The 21,255-nt window shown below is 45.8% G+C and overlaps 1 protein-coding gene and 1 long non-coding RNA gene across 3 annotated transcripts in view; one reads left to right on the top strand and one right to left on the bottom strand.

Annotated features, from left to right (window-relative positions):
- The window catches only part of LOC142572507 (putative G-protein coupled receptor 150), a 75,597-nt gene extending 55,562 nt beyond the window's left edge, over positions 1-20,035 (top strand). For both annotated transcript variants that reach the window (XM_075681676.1, XM_075681675.1), the window contains one exon: positions 18,901-20,035. In XM_075681676.1, coding sequence (XP_075537791.1) covers positions 18,901-19,290 — 390 coding nt within the window. In that variant the 3' untranslated portion in view covers positions 19,291-20,035. The remainder of the gene's footprint in view (positions 1-18,900) is intronic.
- Positions 5,457-10,639, bottom strand: LOC142572508 (uncharacterized). Its single transcript, XR_012826092.1, has 3 exons — positions 8,867-10,639; positions 7,803-7,930; positions 5,457-5,780 (listed from the first exon to the last, which is right to left on the bottom strand). It is a non-coding gene; the product is annotated as an uncharacterized LOC142572508 (long non-coding RNA).
- Positions 20,036-21,255: the final 1,220 nt, after the last annotated feature.

The following is a 21,255-nucleotide window of genomic DNA, read 5'->3' as shown; positions in this document are numbered from 1 at the left end:
ATATTCGAAACGTGTTGTCATGATGGTCGGGGTAGACTTGTAGCCATATAGAAGGGTCGCTCACTTGATGTTGATTAGGAATTCTCCCGAAGTAGGTACGCGAGTCGAACGACTGTGAAGAAATTCATGCGTGTTTTAGAGCGCAGCTCTTTGGCGTCCGTTCCTGGGTTTCGCGTCGTCGTCGGCGTTGTCGTCGGCCTCGTAACCAGCTCCGCCCCCCTTTCATCCCCCCAGCGCTAGCAGCGACCGACTGATACCGCTGGATGCCGCTGACGCCGCTAGAGAGTCAAGATAACGTGACTGCATAGAACACCGTCGCCGCCATGCAGAAAGAGGAGGAAAGGGTCCCCCCCCCCCTGTTCTTGTGTGGCGGATAGGGTGCTCTTCAGTTGCCGACGCGCCGGTTATTTCACGTAGGCCCCGGCACGTCGACGAATACGTGACCACCTTCCCACGGCTAGACCTGGTTCTTAGCGCTGCGGAAGCGAGGGTATCATATTGTTTGTGTCGGCATCGGCGGCGTTGTCCCTGAAACCAACTCCGCAGCTGGGGTTGACTCACTATCGGCGTCAGCGGCATCAGTCAGTCGCTGCTATCTCTTCCCTCCTCCCTTTATCGTGTTGTCCGCTTGCTGCGCGCGCTTCTGCCCCCATCGTTTGCCGCTGGGTGTACACGCCGCCCCCCTCCCCCCTCTTCCTGCGAGTCTCCGGTTGTCAAAGCGCCGGCTCGAACTTAATTACTTTCTTCGCTCCTCCTCCAATGCAACCCCTGTGCGGTGGCAATCAGAGAGCCAGATCGGTGGCGGCGGATCTGTATATGTGCACCGCCCGAGCCGAAATTGCCGCTGCCGTTCGCCCTGTGCGGTGGCAATCAGAGAGCCAGATCGGTGGCGGCGGATCTGTATATGTGCACCGCCCGAGCCAAAATTGCCGCTGCCGTTCGCCACTGCGAAATTATCTGCCAGTTCTTTCTGAGCCATGAGCGAGACGACCGATGGTAGTCCTCCGTCTGCTGCTGCTGCTGCTGCTGCTAAACGAGCTGCCAGAGCAGAGGCCCAGCGCCGTCGCCGTCAGAATCCAGAGGTGCGTGCCGCCGAAGCAGAAGCTTACCTAGTGGAGTCTTTGTTAAAGGAATACGTGTGAAAAATAAAAAAAAATTCTGTGATAGCGCATACATGTGTTGCTCGATTTCTTTACCTCAATCTATCGAAAAGGTGAAACAGCTTATTTGCTGCGCTCAAATTTCGCATTAGGAAGTAACGTAATCGTCGGTAATTTTTTTTTTAATTCATCCTTCAGTGTTTCCTTTGTAGAAAAGCATGGTGCTGTAGTTGTGGGCATCGTGACGAGGACCCATGTGTTGGTGATTGTAAATCAGCGAGCGATGAAATCAGATCCGCCAAGGAAAGACAATATTGACGCAACTGTAATTCCAGGATAAGGGCCGCGAAAACTGCAGGGCGTCATGAATGCGATTGTATGCACGGTTGACAGTAGTTGGAAAGAACGAGGCAGCAACAAGTGAACTGCGCAAACAGTTCGCGTTCATTTGCCCACAAAAAAAAAAGAAGGCCAGCCATTAGCTGTGACATAAACTATTTTTTTTTAATACGGTGGAACTGGAAAGTTGCCAAAACGACTGCAACCGTGGTAAAATGTGGCAGTTAAATAACGTGGAAAAAGGGCTTATTTGGCATCTTTCATTTTCAATGTGAAAATAAAAGTACCAGTCAACCTTGAGCGATCCTGTCTCAATAATCAGCGCATATATGCTAACAGAATAATTTTAGGCTTTACATTTCTTTTCTCTAATATTTTTCGTTCGAGCTCATCACTCTAAGCATTTCATTTGCGAATATTACAGTCAGTGCGTCCCATAGTCGGACTGTTCAAAACGTAGTTTCTTTTTTTTTGTTATCTTCTCTCTGGGATTTGCCCCAAAAATCTCTTCCAGCTTTCGAGCGTACAGCATTCGACGAACAACAGAAGCCTCACGCAGAAGCCAACATTTCGACGAAATGATGCGTCTTAGTCAAGCTGTATATTGTTTGGTAGCGTTTGTAGCTCGCTCTGGAATGTTCAGTCTCGCTCCTGAAAACTCAGCTCACGAAGCGGGTTTTTGGCAAATGAGCTCTGCGGAAACCCGCAAGGTGGAGAAAGTATTCATGAAAGGTAACATTGTCATATACCGGAATGTAGCATGAAGCTACAGAGAAAACTCGTACGGGTTTCCCAGGAACAGCGCTTCACAGTTGAGGAAAAATTCGTCCAGGTCGGGTTTTTTCCTGACCTTGTCTGCAAGTATTGCGAACTCTCCGTTATCTTTTACATGCGCAGTTCAAAAGCATTGTGGAAAATCCTCGCAGCCTTTCGTGGGCTACTACTGGTTTAGTGCTTTATTCAATGGCCCTTAACACATTACCTTCGTTTCACCTGTTTTCCCATTCGTTTGGCGCGTGCAGCGCTCTAGTTGCGAAAGCCGAAATATCTGTTCGAACGACTTAAATAAAACCGAGCGCAGTACACACTAAACATTTTAACACCCTTAAGGGTGTAAATCAGTTTGTCGCCAGACGAACACCCTAAGGGTGCTGTTGTCTACACCCTACAGTTGGGGTGCCACTATAGCACCCTAAAGGAAGGGTGTCCAGCAAAATAAATTTAGGGTGTAAGGGTGCTCGTCCAAATTAACACCCATCTGTGTGGGTGTTGGAAGGGTGTACACCCTTTTATTTCTAGCGTGTATGGAAGGCAGATTCGGCAGTACACGCCTTCAATTACTACTATGTACAGCGATCCTCGCGCAACTATTGCGTGTGCCAGAAGGTTCAAGTTCGGCTACCAAACGCACTGTCGAACAGCTGGCCTTGAAGCTTCGATGGGCATACACAACACCTATACGTGTGGATCACACTACATATTAGTAATTCATGGTGTATATTGGAAAACCTGTCTTCGCTGCACAAATACAACCTAGCAAACTTGACACTTTTGAGCATGTATATCAACACCAAGGTTATCACGATTTCCATATCCAAATAATATGCAACACAGACTGGTAAGATATATGCTGCATTTTCAAGAAAACGCAAATATATTTATTGCATGCTGCAATACAGAGTACAACATATACATAAATCACATGAAATGTAAACACGCACAATCACCAAACACATCGGTAAGTACAAGAACATGTACATTCCCCACAAAGGTACCTAAAATATATGTATTGATCAAATCTGTTATTAGAGAAGAAACTATGTATAGCGGCACTGAAAGAGCCTGGGTTGATTCGCAGTGTTTTGGGCCACATAAAGGAATATATTTTTAGTATTAGGCTCCAGTGAACGAAAATTCAAGTTTTGATGCCTTAAAAAAAGGCATATTGCAAAGGTGAATTAGGGAAGCAATTGAAATGCAGAGCAAACGCACAAGAAAGGCACGTGTTATTTTGTACACTAATGTAATCGCAAAGCATTATGAAAAGTTTGGAAAGTCTATGTAAAGCATAACTGGCCAACATTTTTCAGACTGAAACAATACTTTCCAAGCATAGACATGCTTTAAGTGAGGTTTATGCCAGAAGCCTTATTGCTAATTTTCTATTTCCAACAAGATTACTTGAGCACAAAAAATACGTAGAATTTTTTAGTGCCTACATAGTTTGTCCTCTTGTGAAACGAGAGTTCTCTGGGCTAAAGGTGCTGTGTAGCGGTTTTTCTAACTACAATACCAGTTTCTATAAATTTTTGGTTTGTAACTCTAAGGCACTGGTACATATACAATATGTAGTTTGAAAATAGGTTCTTTTCTTACTATAAATCAAAAGAGTGCATATTCCACATCTACTAGTGCCTGGGTGCAAAGTGCAGTAGGAGGCCTGATAAAAACAAACCACTGTTGATTAAACGATTTTGCTGAGCACAAAATGTGGACAGTTTTAAAATACATAGTAAATTTCTAAATTATTTGCACTTAGATGCAGTAATTCAAGATTAAGGCATGCTATAGCATGTGAGCATGCAAATTAGCAAATATGGTTTAATAAATTAGCCATACTCTGGTTACTAAAAGAACACACGCATAGGCAGTCATGCAAAAGTTCAAGTTAAATATCACACTGTTAACATTTGCCAGCAAATGGCCGTATCAAACATTATAATTATACTGAACAAGGGTAGTTTCTTGGGATAGTTTGCAATTAATGAGATAAAATGACGTACAGCTTGAATGACAAGAACTGCGAGAGATGACAGACTGCGCTGACTTCCAACAATATTTAATTATGTTGCCACATCATGTGTATTTGTACAAAAGCGGGCATGCGCAGAATATGAGTCACAAGGGGTGTCTAACAGCAAGTGACTGTACTAAGAACATCGCCCTTTGAAAAAAATAAACATTATAATTTCTATCTGTTGAGATACAAGACTTCACTAGGAGTCAGCACGATAGAGGGGTTACTAACGCACACACTAACCAGTTTTCTAGTGAAATCTGCTTCTATAGTTTCCCGGATGACCTGTGTCTCGCTAAAGCTTCCGTACCTTCAAAGAGGGGCACGCAGCCGCAGTCCCAGCAATGGATGCCGAAGTGGCCTTGAATAGTGTTTTTGGACGTTGTTATCGTGCTCTCCTAAATGATTGTTTAGGCGCCTGCCTGTCTGTCCAACAAAGTCAAATGAGATATTGTAAAGCTTTGCCTCCTTAACAGCCTCAATAAATCTTGCTCACACGAGATGCAACATAGCGTTGCTGCACAGGCTGATTGCCTTTCTTGGGTTGGCTACCCTTTGGCCTTAATTTCAGGCATAGCGGAACAGCTTCTGAAGTGCACAAAACATGATGAGCGCGCTGGGTCAAGGAACCAGCCGGTTGAAAGACACAGGTTTGCAGTGCTACCGTATGTTCATGATGTCTCCCATAGGCTAAAAAAAATTAGGGAACCTACAGAAATCGCAGTCCTTTTCTCAGCCCCGGAAAAGCTGGCAAGGCTCTGTAAGTGTGTAAACGCGCCTGAATCACGTCAGAGTTGTTGCTCTGCCGGGCACAGAAAACGTTTTGCGATGTGTGCAACGAATGTGGTTTCCCAAATTCCCATTTTGAGGCAGTAAATATATTGGACAGATAGGCAGGCGCCTAAATGATCGTTTAAGAGAGCACTATAACAGCGTCAATAACACTGTTCAAGGCCACTTGGGCATTCATTGCCGGGACTGCGGCTGCATGCCCCTCTTTAAGATACGAAGTTTCAGCGAGACACAGCTCACCCGGTAAATTATTGAAGCTGATTTCACCAGAAAACTGGGTAGTGTGTGCGTTAGTGGCCCCTCTATCACGCTGACCCCTAGTGAAATTTTGTATCTAAACAGATAGAAATTGTGATGTCTTTTTTTTCAAGTGACCATGTTCTTTTTACAATGACTTGCTGTTAGAACACCCCTTGCGACTGGCTTTCATTTTCTGCTCATGACCCCTCTGTGTATACACACACGATGTGGCAACGCAATAAAATATTGTTGAAAGTCAGTGGAGTGTGTCTCTCGCAGTCCTTGTCCTTCACGCTGTACGTCATTTTTTATACTGAACAGCCAATATTGATTCAAAATTAGAAAAATATAGTACACATCTGAGCTGCAAAAATGCAAGTGATGCAGCAAATGGCCTTTAGCTTTCCAAAAGAAAAAGAAATGTTCACGGTTAACCACGAGGTGCAGGGACTCCATTCTCTGAGCATCTTGACCAATAAATGCAGCGCATGGCATTGCTGGAATCTTGCATCCTGCATTAGCAAAATAAGAAGAGAATCATGAGAATTCAGCCCGTGCAATTACACACGTACTTTGCGGAAAAATGATAATTAATGTGACTGGGCAGAATGCACCGCTCAGGCAACTGGGCAAGACAAGTGAAAGGTAGGAGAAGTTTCTATTTTGCAAATTAAGGAATTGCATGTTACTGTGAATGCTAAACCACTATGTCATTGTGAACACAAGGTACATACAGCAGCAAAAACAAATTTACAGTAGCCTTTTCACCATAGAAAATAAGAGTGAATAAAGTTTAAAGACTACCAATGACATCTCTCAACAACAGACATTTGTCCAAGAGTGTGTATGTGACCTTAATACAAAATTGACATTATGAAATCAGCAATATATCTGCATTACACTTTATAAGTACTGCAGGTGAAAAGCTTACAGGATATGGCACATTAAGAGTTAAATGCACAAGGCATTAAAAAATGACTGTTTTTACACAACATTATTACACTAGGAGACAAAGAGAACTGTTTTACAGAGTGTGCACACAAAATGAAAATGAGGGAATCCCCACTGGCATTCTCATTTGCCCTGAAATACATGCATCCAGCCCAACAATATCCAACTCTACAATGCAGTTTATTAGACACTTTCTGCATCCTAAAATTTATCGTGTATTTCTTATTTATTAATTTAGTAAGAATGGGCATTTTGGCATACTTTCCTCGAAAATTTAGCATGTGTGATCAACTATTTTTCTTAGAGCACGCCCCCTTCTTTCAATGGGTTAGCTTGGCAATGCACTGACAAGTAGTATTCCCTTATTTAAACTTATGATCCTTCCTCATGCTCCCACTTCATGCTCTAAACTGTGATGCCACTCCGATGCAGTTTATGTTAATCTGACTATTTACATGGTCCTTCTTTCTGTAGCCTCTCAACTAGAGCCTGAAATTTCTTGTTTCCTAGAACAATCGTTTTTCTTGCCCAAAACATATTGCACGGTTACCCCTCATAGGAGGTGGGGGGGTGTACTGTATATGAGTTTTCACATATTCAATGAACCTCAGAGACACAACCATTTCTCATCCTGTGTTGCTACTACCCGCATGAGTCACAATGGTTGTAAATTGGCTACCTGCCCTCTCTCGCTTAAAAGTACATTTTGCATGTGCAAAATAACCACAAGCATCACATTTCATTGAATGAGTGCTCCTGTGCATGTTTTTTTTCCGTCCTGTAATGGCTAAGTTCAACATGGTCAAGTTGTTTGAAAACTGTCTAGCCTCAACCAATACTTTGTGTAGTTTCAAAATTATGATACATTCATTTTTCAAAACTTGTCCCAAATTCAGCACGAGACATTTTCATGATGCAAATGAGGTAAGGTTGTGCTCAGAGACTATGATAGGCCTGCTATATCCTGCAAAACTATGTGAAATGAAATATGCTTGCAATTTTCGTGAGCAGCTAGCTCACTACAATTAGGCACATTACCTGCGGAAACGTTTTTTTAACGCTCTCGAGAGGTCCTGGTTTCTTGTAATTTCTTCAAATCCCTTGCAGTCTAGATTGCAATCCGGTGCATTTTGATTTTGATATTGTATTCAAAATAAAAACAGCTGAAATTTCAAGGTTTTGATAATTATATGGGAATAAATTAACGGTAGAAGAGTGTAATGCAATGAGCAAATAACAAGCTCATTGCAGAGTAAACAAATATTCCTTTCCTGCAAATAAATTGGTAGCAGGAAGGTCATACGAAATTAGCAGTGAATGCACAATAAAGAATATGATGCTACAATGCCCCGGCATTCTGTGAATATTCTTGCACAAAGAAAATCCTCATTATGAAAGACCATCAAGAAAATGCAAATGTATACTTTGGATCAGCAGTCATACCTGCAGTATGGACTGTACCATCGGCAATATTTACAACCACACACAACTGCACATCATATCAAGCTTAGGCGGCCAAGGAGCCTGAGTTTTAAATTATAACTTGACTTATTATATTACACTACACAACTATATCTACTTACAATGTTGTCTTCTCAACCGCTTTCAAGAAGACATTAACCATCTGTCTGAAGGCGAACGCAAGTGGCTTGCTCTTGATGGGGGGCGCCAAGGCTGGGCATTGTGAAATTGCTGCTACCATCTGCATGACCTGCGAGAAACGACGCTCTAAGTACAAGATAAACAAATGCTATTAGAGCAAAAGACAAGATCATTGGCAATGAGCCTCGTTTTGGTTTGAACGAGAAAAGCCAAGAATATGGACTTTGTGCTGCTTACTGAAGAAGCAAGCCTCCTTCCAGATGTTGCAGTCATGCATTAAGATTGTCACACAGCTGCATGCTTGTATGCTGCTGTCGCCAGTATGCTTTGAAGTTTATTATTTCAAGTTAAATTGATTTTGTGTTTTCTTGCCAATTCTTGGCAAACAGACCAGCAATGAAATAGCTCACTTACACACATACTCCCTTTTGAGGAGAGAATTCACACACACGCACGCATGCATGGGCGCACACACACACACACACACGCACACACACGCTTCTACAATATGAGCAGCTTCCTGTGCTTGACACACATACATTTTTTTTATCCTGTGTCACTCCTACTGCTAAGGCATAAAAAATCCTTTGTGTTACCAACCCCAAACTCCTCAACCTACACCACCAGCTTAAACACTTTCTCGAGAGCCAGGACAAGCCTTCTAGCTTCCCCAGTGCTCCAAACTGTAGTTACGAATTTCAATAGGGCTATAGGCGACAGCTCTCGAAGGGCATGCAAATTACTCGGAGACCTAAAGCTTGTATATGATACCTCTAAAGCACAACGCTTCAAATTTTCAAAATTCATTAAAGCTCCTGAAGACAATTGCTATATACGTAGAACGTCTCGAATAACCTGCCGCTAACAATTTCTGCGGTTGTCTGCATCAAAAGAAATGTGGGCTAATGGGAAATCCACGTCTTTAAAACACACTACCAGATTTCTTAATCATTTATTTATGCTCTGGATGTACCGTTCCTTTCACAATAAAAAACAAGGCTATTGATTTATCAGTGCATGGGAGGAAAAAGGACGAAGCGTATACTTGGCGCCTTCCCACTGGTCCTCCCGAGAAACGGCGCCTCTACAGCAGTTGTCCAGGGTGGCTTGAAACCAAACTCGGTTTTCAGGCGGGAACATTCGCTGCACCAAATCGGAAGAGTTTTATTGCGAGTAAAACTCTACCGGCCTCATGCAATACACACGCACGCACACAAAACGCACCCACACGCGCACACAAGTATACGCACTCTCAAAGCGCAGACACAAAAGCGCGCACGCGCACATTGATGAACACAAACAAGCACACATACATGCATGCAGGCAGACACGCTAACACGTGCACGCACACACAGCGACCCACAGACAACACACTCACAAAACACGTACGCACTAGACACGCGCAAACACGCCGGCCCATACAAACCGGCATGTACTGAACGCGCGCGCGCACGCACGCGCGCGCACACACACACACACACACACACACACACACAGCGAGCCGAGCGCACGCACGCACACACACACAAAGCGAGCTGAGCTGAGCGCACACACGCACGCACGCACACACAAATCAAGCCGAGCGCGAGCACGCGCACACGCACAGACAAAGCGAGCCGAAAAAATGCTGAAGGCGTCCGGCAAGCAGCAACAGCAGCACGCGACCGCATCAGAGAGAACCAATACCGCGCCGGTTCCTTCGAAAGGTGGCTAGGCCAGTCCTTTTTCTACGCGACGCAAAAGTGGTCGACCACATTTAACTGAAGTGCGAACGACCGTATTACAAGCTGCCGCGCTGAACGCACAAGAGAATCACATCAATGAACGTTCAAGCGCTGAGAAACAAAGCGTAACTATGCAGGCGCACCACGCCCGATGTAGATTTGACAAACATTAGTCACACGGGACGCAATCGAGGTAGTTAACTTGCCCTAGTAGGAGTGCAGCTGCTCTTGCTCTTACATTAGCGAATTATGAATTATGCTACGAGATCACAGTGAGATATTTCTAAAGCGAACAAAACAAATACCAAATAAACGGGCACTTGCCTGAAAGTTTCCATCATGCCAGTACTACCGACCGGGCACGTTGCAACTTCTCGTTTAAGCCTTCGTGGATCCATCTTCCAGTGCGTACGAACGCTTTGCTTTGAAGTGGGGCACGAGTAATACACAAAGCATGGGCCACATCTTTTTCTACCCCGCGCGCAAAACTAATCACACGTTTAAAATTACTTCGCACAGCGCGCGACGCGAACGCACGCGAAAACGAGCATGATGGCGCAGCTTCCGCCTTCCCGTCCTGCCGCGCGCCGAAGTGATGGTACAGCGTCGGCCGTCACTTCCGGTCGCTTTTCATTGGGCATGGGGTGGCCGCGCAAATTGAACGTTTATTCTGACAGGTTTGCTTGCTCGCATGGCCGCCTGTTTGCTGCTGCTTCGTTGTGGTCTCTAACTAGAGCGGTGAGGCGGGTAGTTACTACTACGTTTCGTGCGGGGCATTTTATTTTGGGGTGGGGGGCGCAGTCTGTGCTGCATCACTGAGGGTACAGTACACAAATCGGGACCGTGAGCGAGACGATCGGCGCTCTTCTGCTGGTGCGATTAGATTATTCGCTGCGTCCGAACGAAGCAACTTTGCGAGGTCACAGCGTAGTTTCAGCGATATCATGGCTCGATAAAGACGCTCACATCTTGGTCGTGCGACAGCGACGCGTAAACATTCATGAGGAGACTGAAGACTGCGTTTGCAAGTGCGTATGCTCTGGATAAGAAATTACAGCTTTGACGACACCAGCCCTTAATATATAGGCTCAGCCTTACAAGCTGTATTTGAGGATGCACTTAGAAAGAAGATCAGTAGCTTAGTAAGCCTCTGAATGAATTAGGCAAGGTACGTGGAAATTCGGGTTTGAGAACTTCCAACGTGATCTCGCCTCTATAAGTCTTCTTTATGGATTCACCATGCAAATTGTATGTTGATGCCATTGTACAGCAGAGGCTCGTCCAACAGCACGTCCCTGTTTGTTCAGCAATGTATCCAAACAGCTTCTTCCATTTCACCACTTTTTGTTGGGCTATTAAGGGCACCGAAATATTAGTGCAGAATTGCGCAAGTTGCTCTCGTGTTTTCGCTCTGCTACTGCAGTTTTTCTAGAAGTGTTTAATTGCATGTTACTATTCCTGTGAGCACGAAAAATAATGATAATGGAATTGTAAGTGAAAGGGCGTTCTTTTTCTGGATGATACATTTTTGGAGTGGCCGTCATGCCAGTAACATCAGAATCCTTGAAGAAATATCGACAGTCACTTAGGAATGGGAAAACTTAATCGCTTCACGCATCTACACTTGCAATTGTCACGTGACCATAATACGTTAGTTCATACATTGTCACGTGTTCTTCACAATACTACCTTAATCTCCCGTAATCCACCGTGCTATAGTTTGTACGAACCTTAATGCAATTTATTCCATCCTTATTCACATTATTTCACATTATTTACCCATAATTGCTCATACTTAACGTTGTTGTATTTACTACCTTCTGTATCACTACTGACGTCATACAAGACGGTGATGACTTCACATTTTATTTATTTATTATATACATTCAAGGCCTAGTAGGCACAACAGAAAGAAGTGGTGAAAATATGCAATAATTGCAATGCAGCGCAAAAATAGAAAATCAAACCATAAGATAATTGAACGGTGACCTTGAATTAGTGGTGTCACAAATTGAGACTGTTGAGGCGGGAAGGCGGTTGCATTCAGTGGCTGTTCTTGGCAAAAAGGAAGAATGGCACATCAATTTTGTGTTGATGGTCGATGCGAGACGAGAACTTGGTGTGGTGAAAAGATTTTCTTTACGGGAAGGGTTAAATTAGCATATTCTATGAAAAAGACAGAGACGAAAGTATTTGCGACGTAACCAAAGGTCAGGTTCACCTAGTGTTCTTTTCATGGACGTGACGCTAGAATGAAGTGAATAATTTGAGAGAATAAAACGGGCGGCGCGGTTCTGAATGCTTTCTGAATGCTTTCAAGGGAAATGACAAGATTGGCATGAGCAGGGTCCCGTATGGATTGTTGCGGAGAACGCCACTTTTCCTACCTGAAAGGCCATGAAACGCTTTCGCATTAAAAATGAAATACATACACACATTGCTCAATGCGTGGACGTGTACACGTTACTCAGATTTATGCATCAATACGTTCAACACCCTTCAGGCGTCGATTTAACACCCTTCTTTGAGCAAAGTCACACCTTATGTGTGGTATCCACCCTTGTGATAGGGTGCTTTGGCCGAAAAGGGTGCTAAAAGGGTGTGGGCATGGGTGTAAATGCCGAAAGCACCCCTACTAACACCCATAAGGGTGTAAAAATGTTTAGTGTGTACTTATACTCTGCTGGTTCTTACTGCTAGTCACATTTACACGTACTTAGCTAACTTCCACCTTCGATGCACTAATTTTTAATCCTGGTTTCGTTTTGAGACTATAGCAGCGCTGTAACAATCAGAATATACTGTCGTAAGTTGTCTTAGAGGGGTCCCAGAGTATACAATTAAAGGAACTCTGCCAGGTCCAGAAACATGCGACAAGACCCTAGATCAGCAAAGAGAGTAAGTTCCGCACGGCTGTGCTTTGTCGCAACCAAAAATTATATTGCGGTGCGACCAGACCAGCGTAACGGTGCAAAAGCCGCAGTCCTGTCCTGTTTTTTTTTTTTTCGCTTACTTACGAATCGTTGGGATGCGTGACAGAGGACGATGAGTCACAAAAAAAATGTATTAGAAGCTGATTCCAACATCCTTCACAGTCAGCCTGGTGGTGCCAACGAGCGTATAACACCTGCTTCATAGAACGCCGTCTTCACCCAACAGTGCCTGATGTCCTCTGCCTCTTCAAACGACCTCCAGATTTTTTTCTTTGTGGTTAATAATAATGAAAAAGAAACATATGTGCTCGTTGTGGTCGCTGCAGACTAGTTATTTTCATTAATGGCAGAATCGCAGACGCGGACGCGGACGTGGACGCAGACGCGGACGTTTTCACGAGGTGCTCTACACCAAGTCTTGCCACAGCCCGCGGAGCTACAACTCCAAGCACCCACGCGGCCACCGATCCGCGAGTGTCGTGAAACATGATTTTTCTATTCGCGGATCAGGTGCGCCCGCTGCCCGTAATGTGCACACGAGCTCGCAGTTTCAGTTTCTCCACAGCACGCGGTGTTCCGCGTAGCCGAAAGAGAAGTGATGGCAATCATGCTACTAGCATTCGATCCTGGAGGCTGCAATGCTTCAAATTTGTCGCGCGCTCGCCGAATGTTTGCCCAAGTGCAAGACACCATGTTACCAGCTTTGGCCGAGTGTATATGCCTCGTACGCGGCCCCATTTCGAAACAGGCGTCTCTAAAAAAAGCGAGCCCATTACGCCTCGCCCTCGAGGCATTTCAGATGCAAGGCACGCCCACGACCAACCGCACACAACGGCCACGCGTGCCCACCTTATGTTAGATCGTTGAGGCAAATGTCGCTGCGAAAACAGAAGTCCTCGCACCCGAAGCGCCCGAACACATTTACTTATACCAAGCGGATAGAATCAATAATCCAATCCCATGGTAAACATGCCGTGCAAGCGCAAAAGAGGCAAGAAGGTATTCCCTATGGGAAACGTGGCATTTCAGAACCCATGGTAGCTTCCGGCACCGCCGTTGGAACCGCTGATTTGCCTGCGCGTTTCGATATCCGCGGCACGCGAGCGTATCGGTCGATGCTTGCGTCGACCGATAAGAGAATGGCTTTTGAACGAAGAAAGGCGCGGCAGATGACTTCCAGTGCCGAGAAGTTCAACCGCGTTTGTTTTGCATATTCTAGCAAGATGGCAGTCGGCAAAGTTTCATCCTGCTGAATGAATGATGCGCGTCCGCGACGCGCCTTCGATGTGCTCGGCAAGATGCTGAGACAGGCGGGGAAGTTTTCGCTATATATATGCCGAGGCCAGCGCATTCGCTCTCTCCACAGCTTGACTCTATGCGAGAACCGCTCCGCGGAAACGCTCGTCAAATTGCTCAAAGCCAGCCAGCAAGGTCTCTTGACGCGTCAACCGTGAAGCCACGCAGGATTTTTTTTTTTTTTTGCCGTGCATTTCGAAACAGTGATCGAGGACGACGCCGGGGGGTAAATTACGACGTGCGCCCGCTGGTGCGCGGAACGTCACGCGAAGGCGATACGTCGATACGTCGTCTTCGCTGACGCTTGCCTACCTTCGCCTTACCATAACATTTATTTCGTGATCGAAATGTGCCCTTTCCGTCGACTGCCGTTGGTAACCCGTATCGCTGACGGTGCGTCGTCCTGCGAGCGATCTTCTGCCACCCTCCAAATACCTCTGCAACTCTTTTTTTTTTATCGCTGAAAGGCGTTTCATGGCTGTGTCTGCGATCGAGATTGCTTTCACTGCCTCCTAAGAAAGCGCAACCACTGACACGCATTTGAGTTTTTCTGTCCTTTTTTTTCTTCTTTTTACTCGAGCCACAGCGGGGTGTTCTTGAAACGCTCATCAATATCGCAGTTGCTGCTGTAGTCCCCGCAATTTGAATGTGCAATCCAGTAACGGCAGACGTTGTTCGTTTAGAGGTTTCTTTTGTTGTTAATCACTAATAGAAATGTCCGCATTTTGAGGGCGGGCAACAAAAATTCACTGACGATTACAATACTCCCTAATCCGAAGTTTGAGCGCAGCTCTATACGCGTTCTGATTTCGCGACATATTGGCTGGCGCGGGCAATCCGTCTCGCGCGGCACGTTTCAGGTGGAGCAAATTCACCGACGATTACGATACCACCTCATGCAAAATTTGAGCGCAGTTCTATACGCATTCCCATGTCGCGTTGTATTAGCTGGCGCGGACATTCGGTTGCGTGCGGCACGTGGCAAACGGAGCGAAGTGCGGCGCGACTGCCTCGCGCGTCTGGAGATCGCGAGAGCCAGCGAGTGGGTGTCACGTGGGCACGACGCGCAGGAGCCACCGTCGACAGAACCCCCTGACGACGAGCGCTATACTCTGGCGCCATCTCGTAGCCATCGTCGCCGCACTGCGCTTCTCACGCTTTCGCCGTACCCTCCTTCGCTTTCCGCCTCATGACTACACTGTGCCCTCCTCTCCACTTTCTTCCTCGCGTCTTTCATGAGCGTGACTGTGTGCGCAATCTGCTGCAACTACGCGCACGTACAAGCCCCGACTAGTCGTCTCCTCGTGTTAATAAAATGCGAATTCTCGGACGTGAAGCGTTCGTTAAAAAGCAAGACAGTACGGCGACATCAAACGTGTACGAAGGGGCATTCAAATGTTCCAAGCTCACTCGCACACGTCGCTGCTTATATCGTCTTCATGTTGAAGCAAAAAACTCTTTGTTTTTCTTAAAGACTCAATAGCCTAATCAGCAAAAATGTTCGTTCACCTATGACAAAAAATTATACAACGACTTCTTTGGTAAAAGTCCGCGCAACACACGAGCTCGCACTTCCACTTATTAGTAATGCAGGACATGCTGATATTGCTTAGTGTCAAGGGATACTTTTTCACTTGTAGCACGCCGCAATTTGTTTCATATGTGCAATATGGTATCGTATCCCGTCAGAGAGTTTTCACAATTCCATTCCCTTTTTGTGGAGATTCAGGCATTCGGCTGCACTCAGAAGGAGTACGTCATATGGCGGCGCAACCAGTAGCGCCATCTCGTGTGCGCTCCGCAAGGAAGGTGCTGTAAACGGTATACATATCTTTTCTTCTCTCTCTCACTCTCTTCACCTGCCGATATAAACAGACATATTCGTACCTGAAGAGAAAATATCCATCAGGTATAACGTTTCCTCCTACCGTATACGCGACTATAGACGACATTTACGGTGACGAAGCTCCCCGAGTTTGCCTGTGACGGCCCCTGCGCAGTGACTTACGGCCGCCTGCGGCGGCAACCAGCATCCCGCAAGCAACCCTGACGCTAACGCAGACAGCAAGAGTGCGACAAGGTCAAAAAGGGCAGTTTAATAAGAAGCAAAAAAAAAATATGCGTAGTAAGCATAAATAAAAGAACAGGGCAATGCACTTGGCAGCAACAGGATAACATGTGTCGATTGGTCCATCTACGGGGGATATAAGTTCCGTTCCGTGTACTAGCACACTTTTACCCTGCCAGTCGCATGTCCACTCCTCATTTAATGGCTTGCGTTTCGTGCGAGAACAAGTGATTTCGCCTCGTGTAGCGCGTGTTGCAGTACGCATTCGGTGGCAATGGCGTGAAGCCGAAAAGGGCAGAGTCCTGATAACGGAAAAGCTGCTGGTGTTTTCAACCGCTCCGGAAATGATAACTAGAAGCTGCTGGTGGTAGACCAACGCGTGTATGCAGCGAGGTCGGAGCGTGCATGCAACACCTTATGGAAAACGTCCACCACACACTTTCTTCTTACGGCGAACGGAAATGTGAACAAGGAGATGGGCCTCAACATTTCTGTTCGTTCTCCTGTTTCTAAAGTCACCAAATTTACCATGATGCTGACGGTCGTGTAGTCGTATTGACGTGCAGCCTTCGAAGCAGGGTGACTACCCCGCGGTGCGTTTAACGACCCGCCAAGATGGGAAGAACAAAAGAATTCCAGCGTGGTACTTGCGAGGTAGCCAGGAGCAGCTTGAAATTGGATGCGATGCTTTCCGGAAAAACGCAGATCAGTTGGCGCATTCGAGCAAGTCCGAAAGAAACAGCAGTTATGAGCTCTCTAGTTCATATAGGCTTCCAGGGCGATTTTCTTTAAATGTATGTTGTTTTCATGCTCGAAAAGTAGAGAGAGAGAGAGAGAGAGAGAGAGAGAGAGAGAGAGGGAGAGATGAAGGAGAAGAAGCTTTGCTTGGCTGACCTGGTTGACCTAGCTTTGTAAATGCTACCGAGGGAGTGCTTCTCCCAGACGCCACTTATCACCACTCGCGCAATGTATTCCCTTGAGGCCGTCATAACAACGTATATAAGCCAGACTAACGGCGTGGGCCGATTCGAACCGTGATGCACTATCCTCTGCGCCCTGGTATGCCCCGCCCACGCGGCTCAACATTTACGCTCCAGCTCTGTATAGCGGGTGAACTTGAGGAGAAGCCGAAACAGCTTTCTTCTAAATGCCCAGAATCCTTACGGGAACAAAATTTCCCTTGTGCTCTTGTGCGGAGCTTGAGGCTATCTATTACCACATAATGTTCAGCATCAAACCTATTAGTGTTTTAGCGCAGAATCTACAAAGAAGTACAAAGAGACACGAACGGAGCACACGCTAACTTCGAACTAACTTTTAATGCCAAATGTTCTGAATATTTACAGCAAAAATTGCAAGAAGAAGTGGAACAACATACGCCCAATCACTTGATCGTATCAACACCTGTGCGTTACTGAGCGCTTCTTGCCAGCTTCCCTCACGAATACTTATTTCTTTGGCAGATAGCAAAAGAGACCGTGAGCTGCCAAATAAGTTTTGTTGAGGCAAACAGATCGCAAGTGGAACGATCAAGTGGTTAGTTAGGTTCTTTCTTTTGTTCTTTTTTGTTTTGCTGTATATATTGAGAACATCGCATTAAACATTAGCTGGAAGTGGACGCACGTTCTGTTCGTGTCTCTGAAAAATAATATACTGGGTTTCACATGCCAAAAACACGATATGATTATAAGGCACGCCGTAGTGGGGGGACTACAGAAATTCGTACCACTTGGCGTTCTTTGACGTGCACCTAAATCTAAGTACAAAGGTGTTTTCGCCCCATCTAAGTGCGGCCGCCATGACCAGGATTCGATCCCGCGACCTCGTGCTTAGCAGCCCAACACCACAGCCACTAAGCAACCGCGGCGGCTATGTTCGTGCCTCTGTGGGCTTCTTTGTAAAACCTGCGCTAAAACTTTAATATGCATTAATTACTAATTAGCCCCAACCAACGCTTTGCTCTATTCAGTATTAAATTCAGGACGACCTAACAAATAAAGATCAGTGTCAATGCCACCAAGTGAGAGAAGGTAAGGCAAGGATGTTAAAGACTCTGTTCGCTCTGCTACCCTACATGTGGGGAAGTGGATTGGGGAGTAAAAGTGTCAAAAACGTCAGTTAAGATTGTACAAGTGCAGTAAACTATATACCTCGGTTCGTGTTGCTTTTAAGATGCGAAGATCTGCTGAAGGGTTTTCAGCAATATGAGTGAATGACATCGCTCAAGAAGCCTACACATGTACCCAGTTTCAAGCTGCTGTTCGGAGTAATTTGGTTAAGAGAATAAATCGGGGAGTAATGTTCGGGATTTGTGCATGAAACCTTTCTTGATGACTTGAAATTGTGCAAACGGGGAGATTGGTTACGCAACAGCCGTTTCACAAGATTTGCGTGAGAGGTATTGTGGTAAGATTTCTCGGCTCCGAAGCCTCGAAAGTGAGGGCGTATGAAGTCCAGAGAGAAAATCTGGCATTTATTTTGTACATGTCACCTCGTAGTAGTGACGTGCATATTCACATATTTATCCGGACTACACCAGCTTTTACTCAGCAATAACAGGCGCAGATTTCCTCCTGTAATTAAGTAATGACGATGTGACAGTTAGCGCACTTTATGGTATTTCTGACAGCACTCATAACATTCACAAAGAACGCATTTGTCGTACTGACCGCACTGCGCGTTAGCAGTGCTACAAACGCAAATATTACTCGTGGTTCACATTGCAAATTTCGTACTTTACGTTATTATGCGCGGCCAATGAAGTTAGGAGGTGGCCAATTGATGTCTCCACACTCAGCGAGGTGGTACGAACGAACATAAACCCGAGAGCCGATGCAACGCACACACGTAAAAGATAGCAAAACCAAAAACCTCCGCGCCAGTACGCCTACCCTAAGGTATACCCGCACCGCTTCTTACCGGCCAACCGTGGCTCTAAAGACAAATACCAAAAGTGCCGTTATGAAATGTCTTATGACTTAACACGCACAATACTGAATTATCTAGCTTGATACTGCGACATAATCTCGTTCGTTCGCATACTGTGTTCCTAACGCAGGTGAAGACGCTGAAGTTGACGGCGGTGGTGTTCGGTGCCTTCCTTGTCACCAACGTGCCGTACATGGTCCAAGAGGTCATCCTCGCTCTGGGGCAGCCGGGCATACTGGACGCCAACGTGGTGGCGCTGTTCGGCGTCATCTCGGCCTCCAACAGCGCCATCAACCCGTACATCTTCCTCTACTTCGAGAAGAGACAGCGTCGGGACCCGTGCGGTTTCGTAGGCTCGCTGCTCAAGGGACTGCCGTGCTTCGGTCGCAGGTTCGCCTCGAGGCACCGCGGCAGCCAACAGATGGTGAACCTGACCGTCACCTACTCAAGCAGGCACTCGCGGACTGTAACGACGGCCAACTGCGAATCGGTCTCGTGTTCCGAGAGGACTCACTCTTGATAGCGCTCTTTGGTGATCGAGGGAAGTTCGGAGCTTGCGTTCTTGGCCTTAGGGATCCAACTGTGTGCGGTAGACACCGAAAATAATTCGCTTACTTTGCATTGCGTGCACGTTAAAGAACCCCAGGTGGCCAAATGAATTCGGACACCCCGCTACGACGTGCCTCATTATAGGATCGTGATCTTGGCGCGGAAAGTCCCATAATTAAATTGTTTATACCCTCGGTTAAAATCAAGGCACACTACGTATGGTTTATATACATAACGTATATTTTTAGCACGACGGTAGAACCCGCCGTTACCGCTACCGCCCCCCACCGCCCGCAGCTCTCGCATGTGAACTGATCAGCTTTACGCAAGCATCCGGAAGGGTCGGCGCGGAAAAGCTAGCATTCACGAGCGGCGGCAGGTAGTCGGAACGGTGTACGATAATCAGTTTCACGACGCTAAACCTGTGTAATCTGTGATTCCGTGAGATGCCCGAGAAAGTACGCTATTTCCATTGTGTGTGTCTTCGCGCGCTGTTGGACTGTCACCTCGTTCAACTACGGTGATCGGAACTTCCGAGTAAACGGTAGCGTGTTACTGCGGTTTGCATCTCGGCATGTTTGCTCAATTTTCACACAGGGAAACAGCAAACGGTAATCCTGGAAAAGTATATGTGTGTGGCATTTGTGCTTTCCTCGCGACAATATTATAGTCCTGTACCTGAGTTTACCAGCAAACGAGAAATAAACACATCTGAAACCCGAAACACCTTGAGACGTGAGCCTGGTTCGCTTGTTTTGGAGATGGTGTCACTGTGTGTGGTGACTCGTCATGCGCATTGTGCGCAGCCAGTAAGCAGCCAATTAATATGCAGGTTGAGAATTCTGACCCAACACCCATCACGTAACCCCACCTTACTAAGTTGACACCGGTCTGGAGCGTTGTAGCTGAAGGCGGCATCTAATAAAGCTGTGTTCAACTTGAATGCGTTAGGTACAGTCCTCTGCTGTTCAATGCTTCACACCAGGACAAATACCAGGACAACTACCTGAACATGTCCATCACAACTACCTCAACATGTGTCCATACCGAGAAGCTTGCACCATCGCGTACGTGAAACAGTGACTAGGTGCAATAAGAAGCCTACGTGCACGTAATTCTCACAGATCGTGACAACATGCAGCCACCAGCGAAGTAGGTTTCGCCCATACTTTTGCTTTCTCACAGAAACACGTATTCGAGGCATTAAATCTTGCTAATAAATTTTGAAGAAATTGTTAACTTACCATTAACTTGTCGTAATTTCGAGGTGTAGCCGTGAATGACAGTGCAAGTGTCTCGACAGCTTGACTGTATTCTACTTACTGCTATTTGTTTAAACCTTTATTCGACAGGGCGCTTCATTAACGTAATCCAGAAGCATCCGATAAAAGGAGAGCCATACAACGCAATAAGATTTAACAGATTGTGGCTAAACAATGTGCGGCAAAAGCTCGCTACCAGCGCTGCTTGTAGCACGATATTGCACAATAATCCACGATTGTAGCACAGTAACGCTACAATCGTAAAAAATCAACGTCATAGTAAGAGTTTTGTTACCCATGTAAGGAAATGGCAAGTAGAGAAAAGAATGTCTTTTTTTTTTCGTCTTTATTAGAGCTGTATGAGATAAAGACCTCTCACTTTAAGAAAATAATAAATTAAAATTGCTTTGTTAAATAAAAGTGTGCTCCTTCCGGAGTGTTCTCAAGTTTCTCGCCTTGGAGGCTTGACAATATGCGCGACATAGTTTGCAATTTTCAGCTAATCATCGCAAAGACCAGCCAAGCACCAGCACTGCGAAGGTGGTTTCTTTTTTTCTTTTTTTAGGCACTATCTAAGCCCAGGGCTACGAACTTTTTAACTATAATAATTGCACGTAAACACTGCTTTTAAGTTTGCTGTGACTTCTACTGACCTTCTTAAATCAGCGCAATAG

This window comes from Dermacentor variabilis, chromosome 2 (genome assembly GCF_050947875.1).
Source record: "Dermacentor variabilis isolate Ectoservices chromosome 2, ASM5094787v1, whole genome shotgun sequence".
Taxonomy (NCBI): Eukaryota; Metazoa; Arthropoda; class Arachnida; order Ixodida; family Ixodidae; genus Dermacentor; species Dermacentor variabilis.
Note: the sequence above shows the minus strand (reverse complement) of the source record. Positions and strands in the feature narration are given on the sequence as shown.